Consider the following 23,469-nt stretch of genomic DNA (forward strand, 5'->3'; position numbering starts at 1 on the left):
TTTAAGTCAGCCAAGATCATCCATATACGTTAACGTATATGAGAATAACAATCAGTCGTCGTCAGCGTTGCCAGTATTTTTTAGACTCTTTTCCCCAACTTGCCCAAAACTTTTCCCCAAAATTCCCCAGATTTTATTGAATTTCCTCAAAAAAATCCCCAAAATTTTTTTAACAAATATGCTCTGTTCCAGAACCTGCAAGAGGCTACTATTTTTTACTACGATAACATTTTTTCCTTTATGTTATCGGAAGAAATAGTAAAAATTAGTAAGAATCTACTAATCTACTAAGTTCTGGAACAGGCCAATAATTACAAAAAAAATCGAAAGTAGTTTTATTTTACTATTGAAATTCATATCATTAAACTTGTAAATTATTCTATACACTTATATATGAATTAAATTAACGATATTGAAAACTTCACTTTCAAGCGATTCATTTGTATAATGCAAGAGTTGTAACATTTCTTTAGGTGGGTCAAAATTTCTACAACAAATGGAGTTGTTAGAAAATTGATTATTTATTCTAGTAACTTGTACTGCATTTTAAGAATTACTTGTTGGAACGGAAAGCCTATTTTGTCCCGGCCCACACTAGAGTAATTTCAATGAAATTTTGACATGAAACTTTGCATTTTTTGGGAAAAAAGCATAATTTCAAGAAACTAGTGTACACGGTTTCATGTGTTCTGCAGTTTTGCTTTGTTGCAATATTCGTATGAAACAAACAGATCGTTTTATTTTACATTTTCTTTTGCTTTCATGTCAAAATTTCAGTGAAATTACTCTTAGTGTGGCCCGGGACTTAATACCATTTCCAATTTACGAATGATAACTTTCTCCATTGCGATTCTTAAACAATCGTGGAGACTTTTGTGTTGACAACTGGTTCTAAAAAGGTTCGTATAGAGCTAAAATTGTGTTAACCCAGTGAATTGCTGCAAATATTGGGGTATAATTGCTTGTAAGTTTAATAATTGCATATTTGTAGGCATCGGTTACAGCATTTGTATTAACAGCGTTTAAGATATTCGGCACTGGTCTTTTTAACTTTAATAATTGTTTACCCAAAAAAAGTACAAGTCAAAATTAAAGCCTTTCTATCGATTCCACTATTTTTTCAATATCTTCTTAATTTTTTTATAAATGGTTACAATATTCGAGTGTACAGGGAAAAATGCATATTAGCAGTGTGCATCGGTTTGAAAACTTAGATTAAGGCCCGTTCTTATATCTTTTCTTTAAAATCCCTTTTTGTTATACCTTACTTTAAGAAAAATAAGGAATAAAGTTCGCATTACCAGGAATTTGTTATTACATCTTCCATTCCATTTCAAGAAAAACAGTCTGTATACATAAAATTTACTCAAATCGGATTGGTTGATTTGAATTTGTTCTCAATTTTTCTTGTTTTTTGGCGCACTTTAAATTTTAAAAGGAACACAAAGTTGCTTTTATTGTATCTGACTCTTATTATTAAAGCAAACTTGTAGGAATATAAAACGGGTTATCTGTCCGATATCGGCTAACATTTAACTACAAAAAAGGATATAATAACGGGCCTAAGCATATTTATCTCTTTTATAATTGGAGCCATGAATGTTTTATCATTGCCCATCAATCTAGAAATTATTTCTGCAGTTAAGTCCCCGCAGTAGAAATGATGGAAAATGTTATTTCAATTCAACCCACTGTTCTAGTACGCTGTCAGTCGTCGAACCGCATGATAACTTTTCAAATCTGTCATAAATTATTACAGCTGCGACCAGTTAGTATATGATGCTACTACTATTCACGTACTGAAATTAAAAAAGATCAGTTAATCTGAAGTAATTAGTCAAAAAAGAAATTCCCCAAAAATCCCCAAAGATTTTTCAGATTTCCTCAACATTTTCCCAATTCCCCAAGTCGAAATTTTTTTCCCCATTTCAAAAAAAAATTCCCCAATTTGGGGAAAAATCCCCAATACTGACAACGCTGGTCGTCGTTGAGCAGCCGACATGTAAACATGTGCATAGATGTACGCATAATTTTAGTGGGGACACTGAACAAAACCGCACACACCCGCCACATATTTACTGGTCACAGATCTAACAACCACTGAATGCTGACACAAACTTTCTTGTGATTCTCTCACTACTTTACTCTCTTTTTTATTTTTAACATCAATGCTTTAAGTTTAAAACTTCGAAAAAATAGGTCAGCGCTTAACTAATGAAAATGTGGAGAGAGAGCAGCTTCATTCGGGTTTTGGGGCAAAGTTCTCAAAAATATACAGTTAGTCAACTATATTATTGCAAACGATGAATCGTTAAACATTTAGATTTTTAATTAGGAATTACTACAAGAAATTCTTTCGATAATGTTGGTTTTTTTGTACGTATCTGTTGATTTACCTGTTAATGACAAAATCCAGGCAAAAAATGCAGAAATCGGTCGTAAATTACAAAAACAGCGGACAAAAAGTATAGGTACCTGGTTTTTGTGGTGTCAACTAAATAATTGCAAAATGAATGAATTTGCAATAAAATCGTGGGATTTTCACAGCGATTTTTTTTAATTAAGGATTTTTATGATTTTATGGTATGTGGACATGTAAACCCATAATTTTTTATCATAAATTAATTGTTCTGTGTGTAACATAGGCGGTATATTCAAAAAAAGAGAAACTCAGGTAAACGGATTTCGGAAAATATGCTACATTTGGTCTATTCCAATATAATAATGGTAAATCCGCCATAGAAATCGCTAAAATCACCTCTCATATGCTGATAACTATATGCAGCATCATATACCGCACGGGGAGAGAAGGCAGGTTCAAACTAAAGACGTCACATTGTAGGCCAAAAGTAGTAAATCCACGAATTGGCAGGAGACTGATTAAAGAAATTGACGAAAGACCCCAAATCAGCACCAGATAATTGCTTTTTCTAATCAAAATAGAATTTGGAGTAAGTGTTTCACATGGAAAAGTCAGAAAAGTGCTACATAACAACAAGCCTTGATCATGAGTGACTAGGTAAAAAAAATTACCTCCTAGCACAACATATAGAAACTATTCAGACTTATTACAGACAACTTTTCATGCCATCTTAAGTATTGGGATGACGTTATATTTTCTGATAAGACTAAAATTATGTTGTACTATCACGATGGGCCTCAAAAAGTACTGCGAAACCCCTTTATAGCCATGGAAAACAAGAATTTAATACATACCGCAAAGTTCGGAAAACTGTCTATTATGGTATTGGGTTGTATACCAAGCAGTGGCGTTGGTGACATCCAGATTTTGAAGGAAACAATGACAGAGTACGTTTATTTACGTGTTTTAAACATTATTTATCCAAAAAACGTCAAGAAATTTGGACCTGTTGACCCTGAAAATGCAAAAAAATTGCAATATGAATACTACCAAGACAACGACCCTACGCATAAATCGTATTTATGTAGGACTTGGTTGTTATACAACTGCACCAAAGTCATTGACACCCCAGTCCAAAGCCTAAATATTAACCCAACATCGACAATTCATGGGTACACCTGAAGAAAAAAGTCGGGAATAGGTCGCCCACTAATCTGGGGGACTAAATAAAATCCAATAAAGAAGAATGGTTAAAAAATACCATTGGAATATGACATTCCGAAACTTATTTATTAAATTCAGATACGTTTACAAGCTGTTTTTGATGCCAAATGTGGGCATAGGAAATATTAAAACCAACTTTTCGAAAAATACCGTGAAAAACTGAAAAGTTGTGAATTTTGCAATTATTTAGTTGACAGTGCAAATAATGAGTTGTACTCATTTTTGTTAAGTTTAAGAAAATGTTTAGTGAAATTTAGCTACTTTTTATTTTATTATATTAATAAACATGTGTAAGAATTGTATTGTTAACAAAAATATTAATAATGATATTTATTTATACCAATAACATGATGTTTTATTTAAAATTTGGTAATAATTTTGGTTTTGCAATAATATAGTTGACTAACTGTATGTAGAGGACAAATTGTTGCTGTGGGGTGATTACTAAAGTATTTGTTAATGAAGGAACTTTCGGTTTCAAAGTCCAAACAGAATATTGTTTAAGATATTTTTCACAATTTCAATTAAACAAACAAAAATAAAAACATGTAATATATTTACCCAGATAGTGGTATCACACCAACTGTTCGAATATGAAAAGTCAAATCCCTTTATAAAAAAATATTTTTGTTGTAATTTCCCAACAACTAAAGAAGGTTTTGGCATAAAATATTCAAAATTTTACGATGTCACTACCTTGGCAATTGTGCCATGATATTTACGTAAGCTTCCTTTCACAGATGTTCAGCAATAAAACATTATTGCTCAGATATGGGAAAGATATGGAAAACAGATATTGGCACATTTAGTCAGATTTGGTTCTTATTGTTTGTGAAATTGTACCCCTAAAAAAGTTATGATACCCCCATATCTTAGATAAGACATTTTTCACAAACATCAAATAACTTTTTGGTTTTTATTGCAAAATTTCCTATATAAAGAAAGTTGTGATTTATAAGCGAAACATAGTCATAGTTTTCGAGCAGAAGAAAACATCATGAAAGTATTCGCAGTATTGGCAATAACATTAGCAGTCCTTGGACTGACAGCTGCCTTCCAACCACCAGCAGCACGTTATGATGACTTCAAAGTCTACAAGGTCTTTGTCAAGGATGAACAGCAATTGTCGGAATTCAAAAAATTGACCAATAATATTCCTGTGAGTAAAATATTTACATCCCTTCGCAAATAGAATACACCCTAACACATCATTCTTTATATTAACAGGTTCGTTTCTTGAGTGACATTAGTGGCCCTGGACGCAGCTACGATCTTGCCATTGATCCCGCCAATCAAAAGACTTTGGAAAACCACATGTTATATAATGAATTCGACTTTAAACTCACCATTGATGATTTGCAAGAGTAAGTAGGATTTTGGACCATTGTATTACCATCATTTATTGGGGGCTATTTCCATAGACTTAAATTTATCATTCCACAAATATTGTCTTTTCAGTGATATAAATTTTCTGTTAGTTAACTTTCAATTCTTATTTCCGTTGATTTGTGTGTTTTCCACAGAGTCCTTGAACAAAGTATGCCCGCAAATTTTGAAGCCACAACTTCCACCATGACCTGGACCAAATACCATCAATTGGCTGATATCTATGATTGGTTAGATAACTTAGCCATTGAGAACATGTTCACTGTGACACCTTTCATTATTGGCAAATCCTACGAAGGACGTCCCATTAAAGCTGTCAGAATTTCAACTAGACCCGGAAACAAGGCCATCTTCGTTGAGTCCAACATTCATGCCATTGAATGGATTTCTTCTGCCACCACCACCTGTTTCATTGATAACTTGTTGAAGGCCGAAACCAAGGAAATGAAAAAACTTTTGAGAGACTACGATTGGATTTATGTACCCGTTTTGAATCCCGATGGTTTGGAATACACTCACAATGTTGAACGTTTGTGGCGTAAAAATCGCAAACCAACTGGTTTCTCCAACTCATCTGGCATTTGCTATGGTACCGATATGAATCGTAACTTTGGTTATATGTGGGGAGGTAAGAAGATCTATTCTTTAGTTATGGATGCGACATTATATTAAACAAAACAAAAAATGGTTATTTATTTAGGTGCTGGTTACAATATTGATGTCCCCTGTGATCATTGGTATGGTGGTGCTGCTCCTGATACTGAACCAGAAGTTTTGTCCTTAGAGAATTTCGTCAGTGCCTTCCCTGAAGGTTACATTCGCATGTATTTGGCTTTCCATTCATATGGTAACTTTGTCTTGTTGCCCTATGGTCACACCAGCACTGAATTCCCACCCAATTATGATCAAATGATGCGTATCGCTGATGCCTTTGCCGATGGTGCCAAAGTGAAATATGGCACACAATTCCAAAGTGGTGCCAGTGGCCTTTTGAACTGTAAGTTGAAATTTTAAGGGCATTTTGAAGGTTTATCTCCTATTTTCATTTGTTTGTCTGTTTTTTGTAGATCCTGTATCCGGTGCTGCCAAGGATTGGGCCTATGGTGTTAAGCATATTCCATTCACTGCCACCATTGAATTGCGTGATGATGGTTCCAAATATGGTTTCTTCTTGCCAGCCTCTCAAATCTTGGAAGTTTGTGCTGAAGTAACTGATGGCTTGATTGAAATGGTTGACCAAGCCCGCAAAGAAGGTATTTTCAAATAAAAGATTATTTTTTTCTTATACGCGAATCAGAAGATGTTAATAAAATCAACATTAGACTGAAAGTTTAAATGGTTGTTTGTTATTTATTTAAAATAATTAGATATAACACTTGCTGTTATTAAAAAGGTTTTTTAGTTGAGGAATTTCCTTGAATTATTATTAAAGACCCATGGGTTTGAGTGTGCTATTCCCTCGAAAAATATCTTCATCCCAAATGTTCCCTTCTTTATAGATTCCTGATAACTAACAAAGAACAACGGCGCGGAACAAGTGACTACTGAACCAATGATCATCCCATGAAGAGATAAAATAATAAAAAGATTTTTGTAACCAGTTACGATTTTCAGGCAGCAGAATAAATGCTAGAAGGACACAAGAGTTTCAGCGCGCACTGCTGATGTTTGAGATTGTCTTCAACTTTACAGAAAGGGTTCTCACTTCTCTCAGTGAAGTGAGGGAAGATAAAATTCAAGTCGTCTCTGCAGCAGCGTGTTTCCATAGTCTCAGTTTTAGGTGAAGGCTGCTCCAGGACAAGGCGAAGAACGCAATCCAGCGCATAGTGCTGAACTTGCTATTTTTAAAACAATCAGGAATTTATGCGCTGGCAAGCATGCACATAGTCGCTTTCATCAACCCCAGGGCGACCAATTCTATGCAGCCAATTGACCTCTGAGGAATCTTGAACCACGGGCCGCACTATGTCACGAGTTCATATAAACCGTGGCCAAAAACAGAAGAAGTTGGCGTAGGTAGATGAATTTTGGTACAAGCACTTATTGTTGACTGACAATGTCGAGGGCAAAAAATTGGGAAGGTCGGTCCACGTTTCGGTATAGCCTCCATATAACGGCATTTTCCAATTTTTGAAAATTTTATATTTTAGCTAAATTTATCGACCAAATTGCCAGAATTTTGGGGTGCAGGACATAGACCCATTAGTGGGCAAAAAGCTTTTCTGATAAAAAAAATTATGGGCATAGGTTCATGTTTTGATATAGCTTCCAGAGAACGGTACCGCCCGATTTTTGGTATTTTGAAGATTTTAGCCGCATTATCCAACCGAAATAGCTGATATTTGGTATTTAGTCTCCGTCAGGGCTGCGAAATATTCTTACAGAAAATTGCTAGTATTGGTCCACGTTTTAAGATAGACCCATGGAACGGTACCGGCCGATTTTCGGTATTTTGAAGCTTTTAGCCACGTTATCCACCCGAAATGACTGAAATTTGGTGTTCAGTGTTCATATGGAACTGACATACATCCGTGTATCATGAATGATCATAACAAATTTACTTAGGATATGGCTAGTTACTTCGATTTCAAGGGTTAATTCAGTCAATTTTATCAGAGCAGCAGTAGCTGCCATCATTATAGTATTTAGGACCATGCCAAAACTATGGATGTTTGGACTCGTATGCCAGATATATATTCACTGGACAAAAGCCGTATATTACGGTAAACGGTAGAATATGGTCCTAAATCATATATAACAAGTAAAGAAGTATCAGTCGGCAGAGATATACCCTCAGCCTGTGTGGATTGAAATACTTTTTTTTCCAAAAAAAATCTTATGTATTTAGAGGGTTTTCAAAACTTTAGGCGTATGAACTGACAAAAGTATGTATGGATTAAAGCTCAAACATTTGCGGGGACATCGATAAATAGGGCTTTTTTTATCACACTAGCCTAAGAAAAACATAAAATCGCTGAAAACAGGGCCACTAGGAAAACCTTCGGTAAAAATTTCCAAAGGATCCTAGAACAGACCCTTAACAACACAAAAATTTTGAATATTTGTGTGGGTGGTACCACAAGGATTGGACAGATAAGGCCCAAATGTGAACATAAACGAAGTTTCGACAATATTTAGAGATCCAAAGTTTGGACCAAATCGGTTGATACGTTTATGAGATATCGCGCGTACCATTGTAGCGAATATTTTCGAACTTTTGTGGGTGAGGTACCGGAAGGAATGGACCTATAAGCACCACTTTCGAATTTCATCTAATATTCGAAGGAATATTACAATATCCAAAGTGTTTGCGAACGCAGTATTCGGTTCGAGCTCTCCAGCCACAACATATGGTGCCATTGGGATTTCTTAATCCTTTCGGGCTGTTTTCTCAAGAAGTATGGACTTGCCCCTGAAAAAAGTTTTACTGTCGTAATTGAGGCAGCGAATGCAAGTTGCTTCAACAAAAATCAAAGTGATTCGAGAGCAGGTCTTAAAGTGAATTTATCCAAAATTTTGTGTGGGAGGTACCTAAAGGAGTGGACAAATATAGTCCATATTCGAACATGATCTATATCTGGTAGATATATTAGGATGTGTAAAGTATGGACGAAATCGGTCACTCCCATCAAGAGTTATCGTGCGCACAATTTTTCCGAACATTTTTGAACTTTTGCTGGGGAGGTACCTGAAGGAGTGGACCGATATGGCTTATCTTCCAACTTATACTAAGTTTGCACAAAATATTACGAAGGTCATATTTTGGACCGAATCGACAGATCCGTTGGAGAGTTATCTTGCGCTCCAACCGCTACACACGGTGTCATAGGGGTTTTTGCACCTTTAAGGCTATTTTATCAGCAAGTATGGACTTGCCCCTGATGAAACTTGTACCGTCGTCTGGGGGGCAGTGAATACAAGTTGCTACAACAAAAATCAAAGCGATTCGAGAGCAGGTCCTAAACTGAACTTTTCCAAAAATTTTGTGTGGGAGGTACCCGAAGGAGTAGACCGATTGAGTCCTTGGATTGGAACCTCATCTAAGTTTGGTAGAAATATCACGATGTCGGTTATTCCCTTCAAGAGTTATCAAGCGCACAAATTTTTGCTAAATCGACTCCAAATTGTCTGAAACATATTTCGTCCAAACATACTTGGGGTCTAAAACCCATTATTTCGATGAGGCACATTTTGCCCGTATGAAAGTGTATATACCCTCGTTAGCATAAATGCTGAGGGTATAAAAAATGCAAGCACATCCACGATTTTTGGTATAGAGGTTAAGGAAAATATTCTGGTTTCAAATCTGTTCGCGTTCACAGAACTAAAGAATTAAAGAAATACAGCCTGTTTCTGTATATCGAAAGAAGAATGTGTGCGAAAGAAACACGTCCAAACTCGTGTGTGTTTTTCAAATTTGTTTTTTGTTTTGAAGCAAAAGCAAAGGTAAAATTATTTCGAAAACTAAAGTTCGGGTGTGTTTCATTCGCACACATTCTTCTTTCGACATACAGAAACTGGCTGATAATATTTTACAATTTCTTATTTATTGTATTGAGAAAATGTATACATATATCAGAAACAGCATTTGGTATCCAAACGTAGATACACCATCATTTCTAAAATTTGTTTTTATTTTCGCAAAAAAACAAAAAATGAAAAAAATCTGGGAGTAAATCAAAATTCTACTACCTCAGAGTCCGTATAAACCTCTAAAAAATAAATCTAAAATACTTACAGAATCGAAACAACGCGTAAAAAATATGAAACAAAAATTATAAACATTGGCTTTATAAATTACATATTATAGCAACAACAACGGAGAAAAAACTTATATTTCAAATATATTTTTTGGTTCGATTATAAAAATTAGAAAAAAAAATATTTTGGAGTTCTCCAACTATTTCGCTAAAATCCCATATAATAATGTATACTGCTAAAACTGCATCAAGAAATATGGTTTATCATCGCGAAATCTTAGCTGCTTACTGTGATAACTTATTAAGATAGGAAATTAAGAGTAATATTGAAATTGCAATCATTCAAAAATATGAAACTTAAAAAGCCTGTTATTCGCGAATTAGTTAAAGTCGGTAGATGCGCATCCGATTTTGGACACAGCGAATCAATCTCTTTCAATATCTATGCATGTTTCGATGTTTCACTCAGAGGTCATTGTGTGCCGTCAGTTGCATCTCACAATGCAAAAAAAAACCATTAAAAATACGTCAATATAAACCTATTTCAAATAGATTATTAAAGAACCGCGAATGTGCCTCCACATTTTATTTTGCGTTAAAGACCCATATTATTTGCGTATTTCAGTAATTTATGACACTCGTTTTCGCAAATATTATAATCGCGTATAAAGGATTCCATTCCATTTTTAAAGAAAATCGCGGTTTAGTACGCGGATTTGTCAAAATATTCCTGATTTTTCTATTTGCAAAGTATCTACAGTGGTGTGAAAAATAATAAGGACAGTGATATTCACAACATTTGGTCGCTCTTAAAATGTGTAAAATGGAAGAATTTGCGATGGAAATTTGATTTTGAAAATGTACATGTATTGCAATAAGAAATCCTGTTACGATTTTGTTTTCTTTCTGTTTAGTTGTTATACGAAACAAATATTTTTCGTAAAATCCGTAATTTCTGCTGTGAAAAATAATAAGGACAGTTTTTCGTTTTAGTAAATATTAATTGATATTGTTTTTTTGTGATTCTTTCCTGTAAGTAAAAGTTTAAAATGAATTAATTTCTATTCATTAAATGTTAAATCTACCGGTGTTTTTTAGTTTTTCTTTGCAAATGTGGGTAAAAATAGGCATTGTTATCACGCTACTCGAGAAATCATTAAATGTTTACATAAAGAAGGAAATTCATACAGAAAAATTACAGAGAAAGTTTAGAATCTTTAAAAAGAATGGTGGAGAATGCAGCTAAGTGAACTTCAAAGATAAAAGTCGTAGCAGAAATCCAAAAATTGCACCTGTAATAATAAATGCGTTATTCGATGATTAAAAAAGATCCTTTTACCACATCTTTACAAATAAAAAACTACTTAAATATTAATTTTGACGCATCAACAACTCCTAAAACACTCTGTGGTGGCCACATTAGAGCTCACATTGTCAGAAAAGTATAATTTTAATCGAAAAATTATACACTTCCCACGTAGTGGTGTAGGGTATAAAAATATTCAGCAAATAATACAGGTTGCTAGAAATCACATCGCTTGGTCTAAGAAAAAATGCGTACCATTCTTTGGTCTGATGAAACCAAATATATTTTTTGTTCCGATAGAGGAGTTTATCAGGGTTGAAGACCTAAAAATCAATAATATAACCCAAAATATACTCTGAAGGCGGCTAAATATAGCAGAGGTAACAGAATGATGTGGGACTCATTTTCTTACTATGCCGTGGGGTCTCTATACAGTATTCAAAGTGTTTTTGAAATCACCAGATTACATGGAAATTTTGAAAAATATAAATCTTCCGTATGCTGAAGGGGGTGTGCCTCTCAAATGAGTCTTCAGCAAGGTTAATGACCCAAAAAGGACGGCAAAATGAAAAAAGGTGTTCCAGGATAATTAAGTTAAGTTGTTAGAATGGTTGTTGATTTGAACCCGATTGAAAAATGTTGTGGAATGAAGTTAAAAAATCAAACAGGGGAAAGTGTCCATCACATTATGGCGACCTTTGGCAACTTATACAGGTTGCGTAGGACGCGATACCAGTAGAGAAATGCCAAAATTTGGTAGACTCGATGTCCAAACGATGCGCTTCCGTTTCAGAAAACAAAGGATCGCCTACAAAGTATTAATGACACTGAAACACTTTATCTACCATTATTTAGTAAAAACCTGCATTAATTTCTTTCAAGTTTGGTCCATATTAAAAGATGTCATGAAGTGTCCTTATTATTTTTCACACACCAAACTACGACAATTCGCATAAAATATAAAAGATAAATAAAACATGGTTGCAAGCAATCAAAATATTTTTATAATCCTTTTCTTAACATTTTAAGAAAACAATAAATTTCATAAACTAATGTAATTTTCACTTTTTTAGTCAGTTTTCAATGTAATCTTGGTTATGGATTGAAGTGTCCTTATTATTTTTCACACCACTGTATATCCGCGGTTTTAGTGGATGGATTCGATCGCTGAAGGGCGGTGGTCAAAGGAAATTGAAGGACACTTGTAAATTTTAAACGCAAAAAATAGGTTTTTTTTTAAAGAAAAGTCACGCATCAAATGTTGGCCTTTAGACGCCTATTACTAGGACACTGTAAGGAGCACACTCATAAGATATACACTAAACGATGTAAAACCACGAGTTCTATTACACTGTGCAACATTTTAAAGGTAAAGGCAAACAAATTGAACTTATACTATAAACAGTTCGATCCGACCGGACCTAAAGCCCTTCTTACTTGTTTATTTGGCAGTTTTTTATAGTACAATATAGTCTCGATAATCTGGACACTCATTAATCTTGACAACGCGGTAATCCGGAAACTAGAGTTTTTTACATTGTAGACCAGGGGTGCTCAGAATAGTGGTGGTTTGTTTTTACGCTAGCGTAAGGAAGCGAGCACCAATGTTGTAGACTTACATTTTTTCCTATTTTGAACATTATATTCCCATTTATTTCATTGACGTTTTAATTCTTAGCAATAGCTATTGGTGTATAAATAAAAAACATAAAATTTTCAGAGTTTTAGCACCAAATCTCGACTTTTGACCTAGCCACAGTTGACTCAGTTATACAGCCAGGAAGATGTCGATATGGAACTAATCTGAATCTGTCGAATGAAGCAATAGTATTTGAAACCTAATGTTGGGTGGTCTATTTCCCTGAAAAGTCGATATTGCGTGTTCCTTTCCTCTAAAGGAATCAGTTCATTAGCCCTTCGATTACACTATGCAACACTGAAAATGCAAACAACTTCTAGTATGCATTTTTTAAAAGTACATATTTAGGCTACAAAAACCCTAGTAGGGTTTTGTCCTGTCAGATCCAGTTCGGATTTTATGGCCTCATGTAAACCGGGCTAAATCTACTCTTTTTTGCATTTATCCGGCCTTTATCTCAGAAACTAATATGAATTGGGCCTTGCTGTCTTTAGCAATATTGTAGCCCTAAACTAGTAGAACTAATCTTTTGAAAAACTCCATTTAGGGCATAAAAATCTATAAAGTATAGAAAATTTTACATAATTGCTGAAATTCTGGTCAGTATCGCCTAAACTATTGGGAGTTGAACCAAGTAACCTTTTGCAAAAATCTTCCAAATAAATTTATCAACAATTTTTTAGAATATTCTGAAACTCTTAAATGCTTACTTCATGTTGTTTTAGTGGTATTTTGCATCATATCTTTTATAACACAGTTCACACCAACAGTTTATTCTCGCATTTGGGTTTCACTACATTATTGACATTTTACTAAATCGTCGTTGAACAAGTAAAAAAGTATCAGTCGGCTTGGCCGACAGAGATATACCCTCAGCCTGTGTATATTGAAACATTTTTTTTTTCCCAAAAAACGTATGTATTTAGAGGGTTTTAACAATTTTGGGCGTATGATACGACAAAAATGTTGATTAGGATTAAAGAGCAAAAGTTTTGCGGAGGTAATGCTTAAAGGAATGGATATGGTGCCATAGGAAATTTTTACACCCTTCGGGCTGTTTGCTGAAGAAGTGTGGATTTGCCCCTGAAAAAAACTTTTACCATCGTAATTGAAGCAGCGAATACAAGTTGCTTCAACAAAAATCAAAGTGATTCGATAGCAGGTCTTAAAGTGAACTTATCCGAAATTTTGTTTGGGAGGTACTGGATGAAGTGGACAAATATAGTCCATATTTGAACCTGATCTATATCTGGTAGATATATTAGGATGTGTAAAGTATGGACCAATTCGGACACTCCCTTCCAAAGTTACCGTACGAACAATTTTTCCGAACACTTTTGAAATTTTGTGGGGAGGTACCTGAAGGAGTGGACCGATATGGCTTATCTTCGAACTTAAACTATGTTTGGACAAGTCATTACTAAGGACAAATTTTGGAACCAATCGGCAGATCCGTTCGAGAGTTATCTTGCGCTCCAACCACCTCACACGGTGTCATAGGGGTTTTGTGCAACTTTCAGGCTATTTTCTCAGGAAGTATGGACTTGCCCCTGATGAAACTTGTACCTTCGTATGGGGGGCAGTGAATACAAGTTGCTAAAACAAAAATCAAAGCGATTCGAGAGCAGGTCCTAAACTGAACTTATCCGAAATTTTGTGTGGGAGGTACCTGAAGGAGTGGACCGATTGAGTCCATATGGAAACCTCATCTGAGTCTGGTAGACATTTCACGAGTTGCAAATTATGGACCGAATCGGTTACTTTGTTCAAGAGTTATCGTACGTACAAATTTTCCGAACATTTTCGAACTTTTGTGGGGGAGGTACCGGAAGGAGTGGACCGATATAACCCATCTTCGAACTTAAACTAAGTTTGGACAAAATATTACGAAAGCCAAATTTTGGACCGAATTGGTTGATCCGTTCGAGAGTTATCGTGCGCTCCAGCCAGCCAGACAGGCAGACAGACAGACGGACGGACGGACATTGCTCAATCGACTCCAAATTGTCTGAAACACATTTCGTCCAAACATACTTGGGGTCTAAAACCATTATTTCGATGAGGCACATTTTGCCCGTATGAAAGTGTATATACCCTCGTTAGCATAAATGCTGAGGGTATAAAAATGTACTGAAAACAACGGGATAGAGGCGTTTTACAACAATGAGAGGTTCTGAAGAGCTGTGTATTACATTCCAGGGAATATTTTTCCAAAAGAAAATATTCAGGCAAAATAACGGTTTTGGACATACGGTGCATATATTTTGAAATTTCAGACAATAAATGTAGTTTTTCGAGTTCATTATTTCTCCATTTGGAACTTGTTCCCAAAATACTAAGGATACCTTTCAGGATGTTTCTGTAATTTTTTCAAATGTGCAGGTGATATATTTCAGCTTTTTAAATATATAGTAGAGACATTGTGCGGTTCAGTTATGTGAAGGATACGTCAAAATGTGTTTCTCAATGTAAAAATTAGAAAATTCAGTCATTTTGATTGATTATTACGGCTAGAACCCTAAAAATACCGAATATTGGGCGGTGTCGATTTATGGGGACAACATCAAAGGGTTGACCTACATTAATCGACAATTTTATGGTTTTATCCTACCTCCAGGAAAGATAAAGTGGCATTTCGTCAATTTCGAATTAATATTTTTTTAAAACCTTCAAAATTCTGAGTGGTACCGCCCCATTATATGGGGACCCTATCAAAATGTGGACCAATTCAACATGTTTTGCAAGAAGGTTTTCTAACACTAGGGAGTTGCGATAGCCAAATTTTAGCCAATTTCATTGTAAGATATGGCCAAGACCCCCAAAATTCCAGAAATAAGGGGTACCGTTCTATATACCTATATGTTGAATTTTTTGTTGCTTTCTTTATTTGTGTTGCTAAACCAACCTTTACTGAAATTTTCGTATTGATATCTGTACAGGAAGTATTAAAATGTTCATTGACTACGATGTTTATATCCTTCAAAACTATGAATAAATACCCGTAAACATCACTTGATATGTCACCTAAATTACGGTGGAGGAATATAGGAAATAATTTGGTAGCCAGGAAAGCTGCTCCAGACTTGAAACGGTCACGACACGTCAAATTTGCGTTTTCATAACCATTTAAACTTACAAAATTATGTTGTTTTTTTACTACTCGGCAATCCAGACAATTCGAAAATCCGGACACCGCCGAAACATGTGGTGTCCGGATTATCGAGGCTATACCGTATGTATTGCTTTTCCATTGTTGGGCTTTAACTCGACACAGATGCCACAATATGCATTAAATTGTCTTTTTCTAAGACCTACCTTAACAATTCTTGTAAACAATTTCATTAATAATCGGTGAAGACATAATGAAACGTATAATAAAACGTTATCACCTAGAAAAACACCAATATTTTCTTGTACGGGGCCCATATCAATAAAAAGCTATTACCCAGATAATGGAAAAAATTGGAACTAGATATCAATTGAATCTTAGCATATGTAGTCAGATTATTATTTTAGTTTTTATTGTATATGATTTGCAATTGGGTTCCTTATAAAATTATGATGCCACCATATTCGAGATAAGAAATCATTCGCAAACCTAACATATTTTCATAGATTTTATTGCAAAATTTCTTATATAAAGAAAGTTTTGATTTAGAGACAAATCATAGTTGTAGTTTTCGAGCAGAAGAAAACACCATGAAAGTATTCGCAGTATTGACAATAACAGCAGCAGTCCTTGGATTGTCAGCTGCTTTCCAACCACCACCAGCACGTTACGACGACTTCAAAGTCTACAAAGTCTTTGTCAAGGATGAACAGCAATTGTCGGAATTCAAAAAATTGGCCAACAATATTCCTGTGAGTAAAATACATACCCCTTCACAAAAAGAAAACCCTTTAACAAAATTTTCTTTATATTAATAGGTACGCTTTTTGAGTGACATTACTGGTCCTGGACGTAGCTACGATCTTGCCATTGATCCTGCCAATCAAAAGGCTTTGGAAACCCACATGCAATACAATGAATTCAACTATGAACTCACTATTGATGATTTGCAAGAGTAAGTAGAATTTTGGACCACAAAACTTATTTTTAACCCATTTTTTGTGGGGGTATTTACATCGACTTGAATTTCCCATTCCACAAATATTGTTTTTGAGTGTTCTAAATGTTCTATTAGCTCACATTCATTCATTTTGTATTTTCCACAGAGTCCTTGAACAAAGTATGCCCGCAAATCTGGAAGCCACAGAATCCTCCATGACCTGGACTAAATATCATCAATTGGAAGATATCTACAATTGGTTGGATGATCTGGCTATTAATAATATGTTCACCGTATCGCCTTTCGTTATTGGCAAATCCTACGAAGGACGTCCCATTAAAGCTGTCAGAATTTCATCTAGACCAGGAAACAAGGCCATCTTTGTTGAGTCCAACATTCATGCCATTGAATGGATTTCTTCTGCCACCACCACCTGTTTCATCGATAACTTGTTGAAGGCCGAAACCAAGGAAATGAAGAAACTTTTGAGAGATTACGATTGGATTTATGTACCCGTTTTGAATCCCGATGGTTTGGAATACACTCACAATGTTGAACGTTTGTGGCGTAAAAATCGCAAGCCCACTGGTTTCTCCAACTCCTCTGGCATTTGCTATGGTACCGATATGAATCGTAACTTTGGTTATATGTGGGGAGGTAAGATGATCTACTCTTTAGTTACGGATAAGATAATTTATTAAACAATAAATTTTGTTATTTAGGTGCTGGTTACAACATTGATGTCCCCTGTGATCATTGGTATGGCGGTGCTGCTCCTGATACTGAACCAGAAGTTTTGGCCTTAGAGAATTTCGTCAGTGCCTTCCCTGAAGGTTACATTCGCATGTATTTGGCTTTCCATTCGTATGGTAACTTTGTCTTGTTGCCCTATGGTCACACCAGCACTGAATTCCCACCCAATTATGATCAAATGATGCGTATCGCTGATGCCTTTGCCGATGGTGCCAAAGTGAAATATGGCACACAATTCCAAAGTGGTGCCAGTGGCCTTTTGAACTGTAAGATGAAATTTTAAGGGGATTTTAAAGGTTTAACTACTACTTTATATTTGTTTGTGTGTTTCTTGTAGATCCTGTATCCGGTGCTGCCAAGGATTGGGCCTATGGTGTCAAGAATATTCCCTTCACCGCCACCATTGAATTGCGTGATGATGGTTCCAAATATGGTTTCTTCTTGCCAGCTTCTCAAATTTTGGAAGTTTGTGCTGAAGTCACTGATGGTTTAATTGAAATGGTTGCCCAAGCCCGCAAGGAGGGTATCTTTAAATAAATTAGTACTTTATTTTCTTATAAACGAATTTAAGGACTCTAATAAAATCAGTATTTTCCTTAAAGTTTAAATGGTTATTTCTATAAGATGCGTACGTCAGACTTAATCTCATAGTCGTTGTTTTAATATTAAAACAACTTTAATTTATTAATGGGAAAAAAATTTGCGATGTTTACCAAGGGCTAAGGCAGGGAAAAAAAACAAAGAAAACAAAATAGAAGTTGTCATCCCAAATAGAAAACGCTAACCCTGCTAATTGTGAGACCGGGCACCGTCGAAATGTTGTTTATCGCTGTAGTATGCAATACCAACAAATTAGTTATGTGTTTTTTTCGTTGAGAATAAACGAACTCATAGCACTGGGAAAGATTTGGATTTGTTTGCAAGTGAAGTTGCTCGAGTTTAGGTAGTGCCAAAGAAATTCTCGATCAGAGTGTTTCTTTGCACACGTATCTATTTGATCGAGCAATTGACACTTCGGTATAAAAAGTTTCTAGTTGAAAAACAAGAAGCAAGGGAACTGATGAAGATCTGTGGAGAGATCTGAAACTATAGTCTTCCCAGCCTTACCCCTTGGTAAACATCGCCAAATTTTTTCCCACTAATAAATTAAAGTTGTTTTAATATTAAAACAACAACTATGGGATTAAGCCTGACTATTTTGAAAAACAAAATAAAATTTAGAGCTTTTGGGCCAATGTATCTGGAAACATGTACTTGCCTTCGAAAAACATATTATCGCTGAAAACAGGGCCACTAGTGGTACCTTCGGTAAAAATGTCCAAAGGATCCTCGCTCCATCCACCACACATGGTGCCATAGCGGGTTTTTACGGGCCATTTGCTCAGGACGTATGGACTTGGCCCTGCAAGCTGCACTTACCCGAAGGAGTGGACCGTTATAGTCCATATTCGAATTGGATCTATGCCTGGTAGAAATATTACCAAATTCGAATATGGACTATATCGGTCCACTGCTTCGGGTAAGTGCAGCTTGCAGGGCCAAGTCCATACGTCCTGAGAAAATGGCCCGTAAAAACCCGCTATGGCACCATGTGTGGTGGATGGAGCGCAAGATAACTCTCAAACAGATAAACCGATTCAGGCCAAAATTTGACAGTCGTAATATTTTGCGCAAAATTAAAACAAGTTTTAAGATGGGCCATATCGGTCCACTCCTTTGGGTACCTCCACCACAAAAGTTTAAAACTTTTCGGTAAAATGGTGCGCACGATAACTTTCGAAGGCAGTCACCTATTTGATCCATACTGTGCACATAGTAACATTTCTACGAGACATAGATCCGCTTAGAAAATGGACTATATATGTCAACTCCTCTGGGTACCTCCCACAAATATCGGAAAAGTGTAGTTTAGGGACTCCTCTCGAATCGTTTTGATTTTTCTTGCAATATGTTGCGCTATATCTCATTAACGGAGCAACCGATTTGGTCCAAACTTTGGATCTCGAAATATTTTGTCCAAACTTAGTTTACGTTCAAAAGTGGGCCCTATCGGTCCACTTGATGCCATAGCGGGTTTTTACGGGCCATTTTCTCAGGACGTATGGACTTGGCCCTGCAAGCTGCACTTACCCGAAGGATTGGACCGTTATAGTCCATATTCGAATTTGGTAATATTTCTACCAGACATAAATCCAATTCGAATATGGACTATAACGGTCCACTCCTTCGGGTAAGTGCAGTTTGCAGGGCCAAGTCCATACGTCCTGAGAAAAATGGCCCGTAAAAACCCGCTATGGCACCAAGTGTGGTGGATGGAGCGAGGATCCTTTGGACATTTTTACCGAAGGTACCACTAGTGGCCCTGTTTCAGCGATAATATGTTTTTCGAAGGCAAGTACACGTTTCCAGATATATTGGTCCCAAAGCTCTAAATTTTATGTATAAGGCCCATTTCCAAGACTGACTATGTCGGTCCATCCCTTTCGGTATTTCCCCCGCAAAACTTTTGAGCTTTAATTAAAATCCATATTTTTGTCGCTTGAAAACCCTCTAAATACATACGTTTCTTTTTGTGAAAAATGTTTCATTTCACACAGGCTGAAGGTATATCTCTGACGGCAAAGCCGACTAATAATATTTTACTTTTTTTAATTTAACCAAGCACCTATCATGGTTTGGCACGCATCTTATAGAAATAGCAAATAACCATTTACACTTTAAGGAAAATACTGATTTTATTAGAGTCCTTAAATTCGTTTATAAGAAAATAAAGTGCTAATTTATTTAAAGATACCCTCCTTGCGGGCTTGAGCAACCATTTCAATTAAACCATCAGTGACTTCAGCACAAACTTCCAAGATTTGAGAGGCTGGCAAGAAGAAACCATATTTGGAACCATCATCACGCAATTCAATGGTGGCGGTGAAGGGAATATTCTTGACACCATAGGCCCAATCCTTGGCAGCACCGGATACAGGATCTACAAGAAACAGACAAACAAATGAAAATAGGAGATAATCCTTCAAAATGCCCTTAAAATCTCAACTTACAGTTCAAAAGGCCACTGGCACCACTTTGGAATTGTGTGTCATATTTCACTTTGGCACCATCGGCAAAGGCATCAGCGATACGCATCATTTGATCATAGTTGGGTGGGAATTCAGTGCTAGTATGACCATAGGGCAACAAGACAAAGTTACCATATGAATGGAAAGCTAAATACATGCGAATGTAACCTTCAGGGAAGGCACTGACGAAATTCTCTAAGGCCAAAACTTCTGGTTCAGTATCAGGAGCAGCACCGCCATACCAATGATCACAGGGAACATCAATGTTGTAACCAGCACCTAAATAACAAAATTTATTGTTTAATAAAATGCCTTATCCGTAGCTGAAAAATAGATCTTCTTACCTCCCCACATATAACCAAAGTTACGATTCATATCGGTACCATAGCAAATGCCAGAGGAGTTGGAGAAACCAGTGGGCTTGCGATTTTTACGCCACAAACGTTCAACATTGTGAGTGTATTCCAAACCATCGGGATTCAAAACGGGTACATAAATCCAATCGTAGTCTCTCAAAAGTTTTTTCATTTCCTTGGTTTCGGCCTTCAACAAGTTATCGATGAAACAGGTGGTGGTGGCAGAAGAAATCCATTCAATGGCATGAATGTTGGACTCAACGAAGATGGCCTTGTTTCCTGGTTTAGTTGAAATTCTGACAGCTTTAATGGGACGTCCTTCATAGGATTTGCCAATAATGAAAGGTGTCACAGTGAACATGTTCTCAATGGCTAAGTTATCTAACCAATCATAGATATCAGCCAATTGATGGTATTTGGTCCAGGTCATGGTGGAAGTTGTGGCTTCAAAATTTGCGGGCATACTTTGTTCAAGGACTCTGCGCAAAATAAAAAAATCAATAGAAATGAGAATTGAAAGTAAACTAACAGAACATTTATATCACTGAAAAGCAAATATTTGTGGAATGGAAAATTTAAGTCTATGGAAATAGCCCTCAATAAACGATGGGATTACAATGGTCCAAAATCCTACTTACTCTTGCAAATCATCAATGGTGAGTTTAAAGTCGAATTCATTATATAACATGTGATTTTCCAAAGCCTTTTGATTGGCGGGATCAATGGCAAGATCGTAGCTACGTCCAGGACCACTAATGTCACTCAAAAAACGAACCTATTAATATAAAGAAAATTTTGTTAAAGGGTTTTCTATTTGTGAAGGGGTGTGTATTTTACTCACAGGAATATTGTTGGCCAATTTTTTGAATTCCGACAATTGCTGTTCATCCTTGACAAAGACTTTGTAGACTTTGAAGTCGTCGTAACGTGCTGCTGGTGGTTGGAAAGCAGCTGACAATCCAAGGAGTGCCGCTGTTATTGTCAATACTGCGAATACTTTCATGGTGCTTTCTTCTGCTCGAAAACTACTACTATGATTTGTCTCTAAATCAAAATTTTCTTTATATAAGCAATTTTGCAATAAAATCTATGAAAATATGTTATGTTTGCGAATGATTTCTTATCTCGAATATGGTGGCATCATAATTTTATAAGGAACCCAATTGCAAATCATATACAATAAAAAATCATAATTATAATAATCTGACTACATAAGCTAAGATCCAATTGATATCTAGGTCCAATTTGTTTTCCATTATCTGGGTAATAGCTTTTTATTACTATGGGACCCGTATAAGAAAATATTGGTGTTTTTTTAGGTGATTACGTTTTATTATGTCTTGGCTGATCAAAACTTTAAAATTCACCGATTATTAATGACATTGTTTACATGAAGTGTTAAGGTAGGTCTTAGAAATAGACAATTTAATGCATATTGTAGCATCTGTATCGAGTTAATAGCCCAACAATGGAAAAGCAATACATACGGTATAATCTCGAAAATCCGGACACCACATGTTTCGGCGGTGACCGGATTTTCGAATTGTCCGGATTAGCGAGTAGTTACATATGCATAATTTTTTAAGTTTAAATGTTTATTAAAAACGCAAATGTGACGGGTTGTGATCGTTTCAAGTCTGCACCAGCTTTCCTGGCTACCAAATTATTTCCTATATTCCTCCAACGTAATTTAGGTGACATGTCCGGAGTATTCTTGTCTTCTAAAACTTCCCTACAAGTGATGTATTCATAGTTTTTGTGAAGGATATAAACTTCGTAGTCAATGAACATTTGTTATGTTAACCGTTTACATTGATGGTTAAACCAAGAGAATGTAAACGTACTCTAGGCGACGGCGTAAGGAACGCCGCTAAATAAATTGGGTCAACCAAATTTGACATTTTTTTTGGCAGGTGGCAACATTGTTACAAAAGGGGATAGCATGAGAACTGCAACCAACTTTGCTCATCCTTTTAGAAATAGAAAAGTGGAAGAGACAACAGCAAAAGAAGTCGTGCAAAAGAAAAAATAGGCATTCGCAAAAATTGACAAATTAGCAACGCCATTGTTGCAAAACTTAAATTTTCTAACAAGACCTAATTGGAAAACTTCTTTTGGCACGCAAATACTGAGTTTGGAGATACGGTGAGTGGTGGAAAAAGGCAAACAAACAATTATTTGGCAATTTATTAAATTGTGGTTTTTCCTATTTGGCATTTTTAGGATTTCTCCTTATGCAAAAAGAAACATACGCGTACAAAACCTCGTGTTGCAAATCTTGGTGTACAGCCACCAATGCCAAACAACTCCTGCACAAATGCAATAAGAATTGCATATCATTTCCTGCAAATTGAAGGAGAATCCTGTGTGAAAATTTATATTCTTTGGAATTATGGAAATTTAGCTGTGCCGCAACGTAAGAATGTTCTCGAGCGTTGGCCCTCGCCGCCATTTTGAATTTTAGTGTTTCTGATGGTAAATCCAGTTATGGGCAGTAATTGCAAGCGACAGAAAACACGTTTCTAAAAATCTTCGCAAGCCAACATCAAATTGCATTACCCCAATTGAAGCCTACCAATTTATAAGAGAACAAATCAAAATTCGTTGCGGTCAGCTAAACAAATTT

General features: G+C 35.9%; 3 protein-coding genes across 3 annotated transcripts; 2 read left to right on the forward strand and 1 right to left on the reverse strand.

Moving 5' to 3' along the window:
- Nucleotides 1–4,583: 4,583 nt before the first annotated feature.
- On the forward strand, nt 4,584–6,308 carry LOC141392427 (zinc carboxypeptidase-like). The gene is made up of 5 exons (XM_073965370.1): nt 4,584–4,745; nt 4,814–4,950; nt 5,110–5,600; nt 5,673–5,969; nt 6,040–6,308. The coding sequence occupies exons 1-5, from the start codon at nt 4,584–4,586 to the stop codon at nt 6,237–6,239; spliced, it is 1,287 nt and encodes a 428-aa protein (XP_073821471.1). The 3' UTR covers nt 6,240–6,308.
- A 10,005-nt stretch (nt 6,309–16,313) lies between these two features.
- On the forward strand, nt 16,314–18,027 carry LOC141393136 (zinc carboxypeptidase-like). The gene is made up of 5 exons (XM_073966091.1): nt 16,314–16,478; nt 16,545–16,681; nt 16,833–17,323; nt 17,389–17,685; nt 17,757–18,027. Exons 1-5 carry the CDS (start codon nt 16,317–16,319, stop codon nt 17,954–17,956), a joined length of 1,287 nt encoding a protein of 428 aa, XP_073822192.1. The 5' UTR covers nt 16,314–16,316; the 3' UTR covers nt 17,957–18,027.
- Nucleotides 18,028–20,199: 2,172 nt separating this feature from the next.
- LOC141392428 (zinc carboxypeptidase-like) lies at nt 20,200–21,846 on the reverse strand. Its single transcript, XM_073965371.1, has 5 exons — nt 21,685–21,846; nt 21,482–21,618; nt 20,832–21,322; nt 20,470–20,766; nt 20,200–20,399 (listed from the first exon to the last, which is right to left on the reverse strand). Exons 1-5 carry the CDS (start codon nt 21,844–21,846, stop codon nt 20,200–20,202), a joined length of 1,287 nt encoding a protein of 428 aa, XP_073821472.1.
- Between the last annotated feature and the right edge of the window lie 1,623 nt (nt 21,847–23,469).

This window comes from Musca autumnalis, unplaced genomic scaffold (genome assembly GCF_047663935.1).
Source record: "Musca autumnalis isolate F117 unplaced genomic scaffold, ASM4766393v1 scaffold_2, whole genome shotgun sequence".
Classification (NCBI taxonomy): Eukaryota; Metazoa; Arthropoda; class Insecta; order Diptera; family Muscidae; genus Musca; species Musca autumnalis.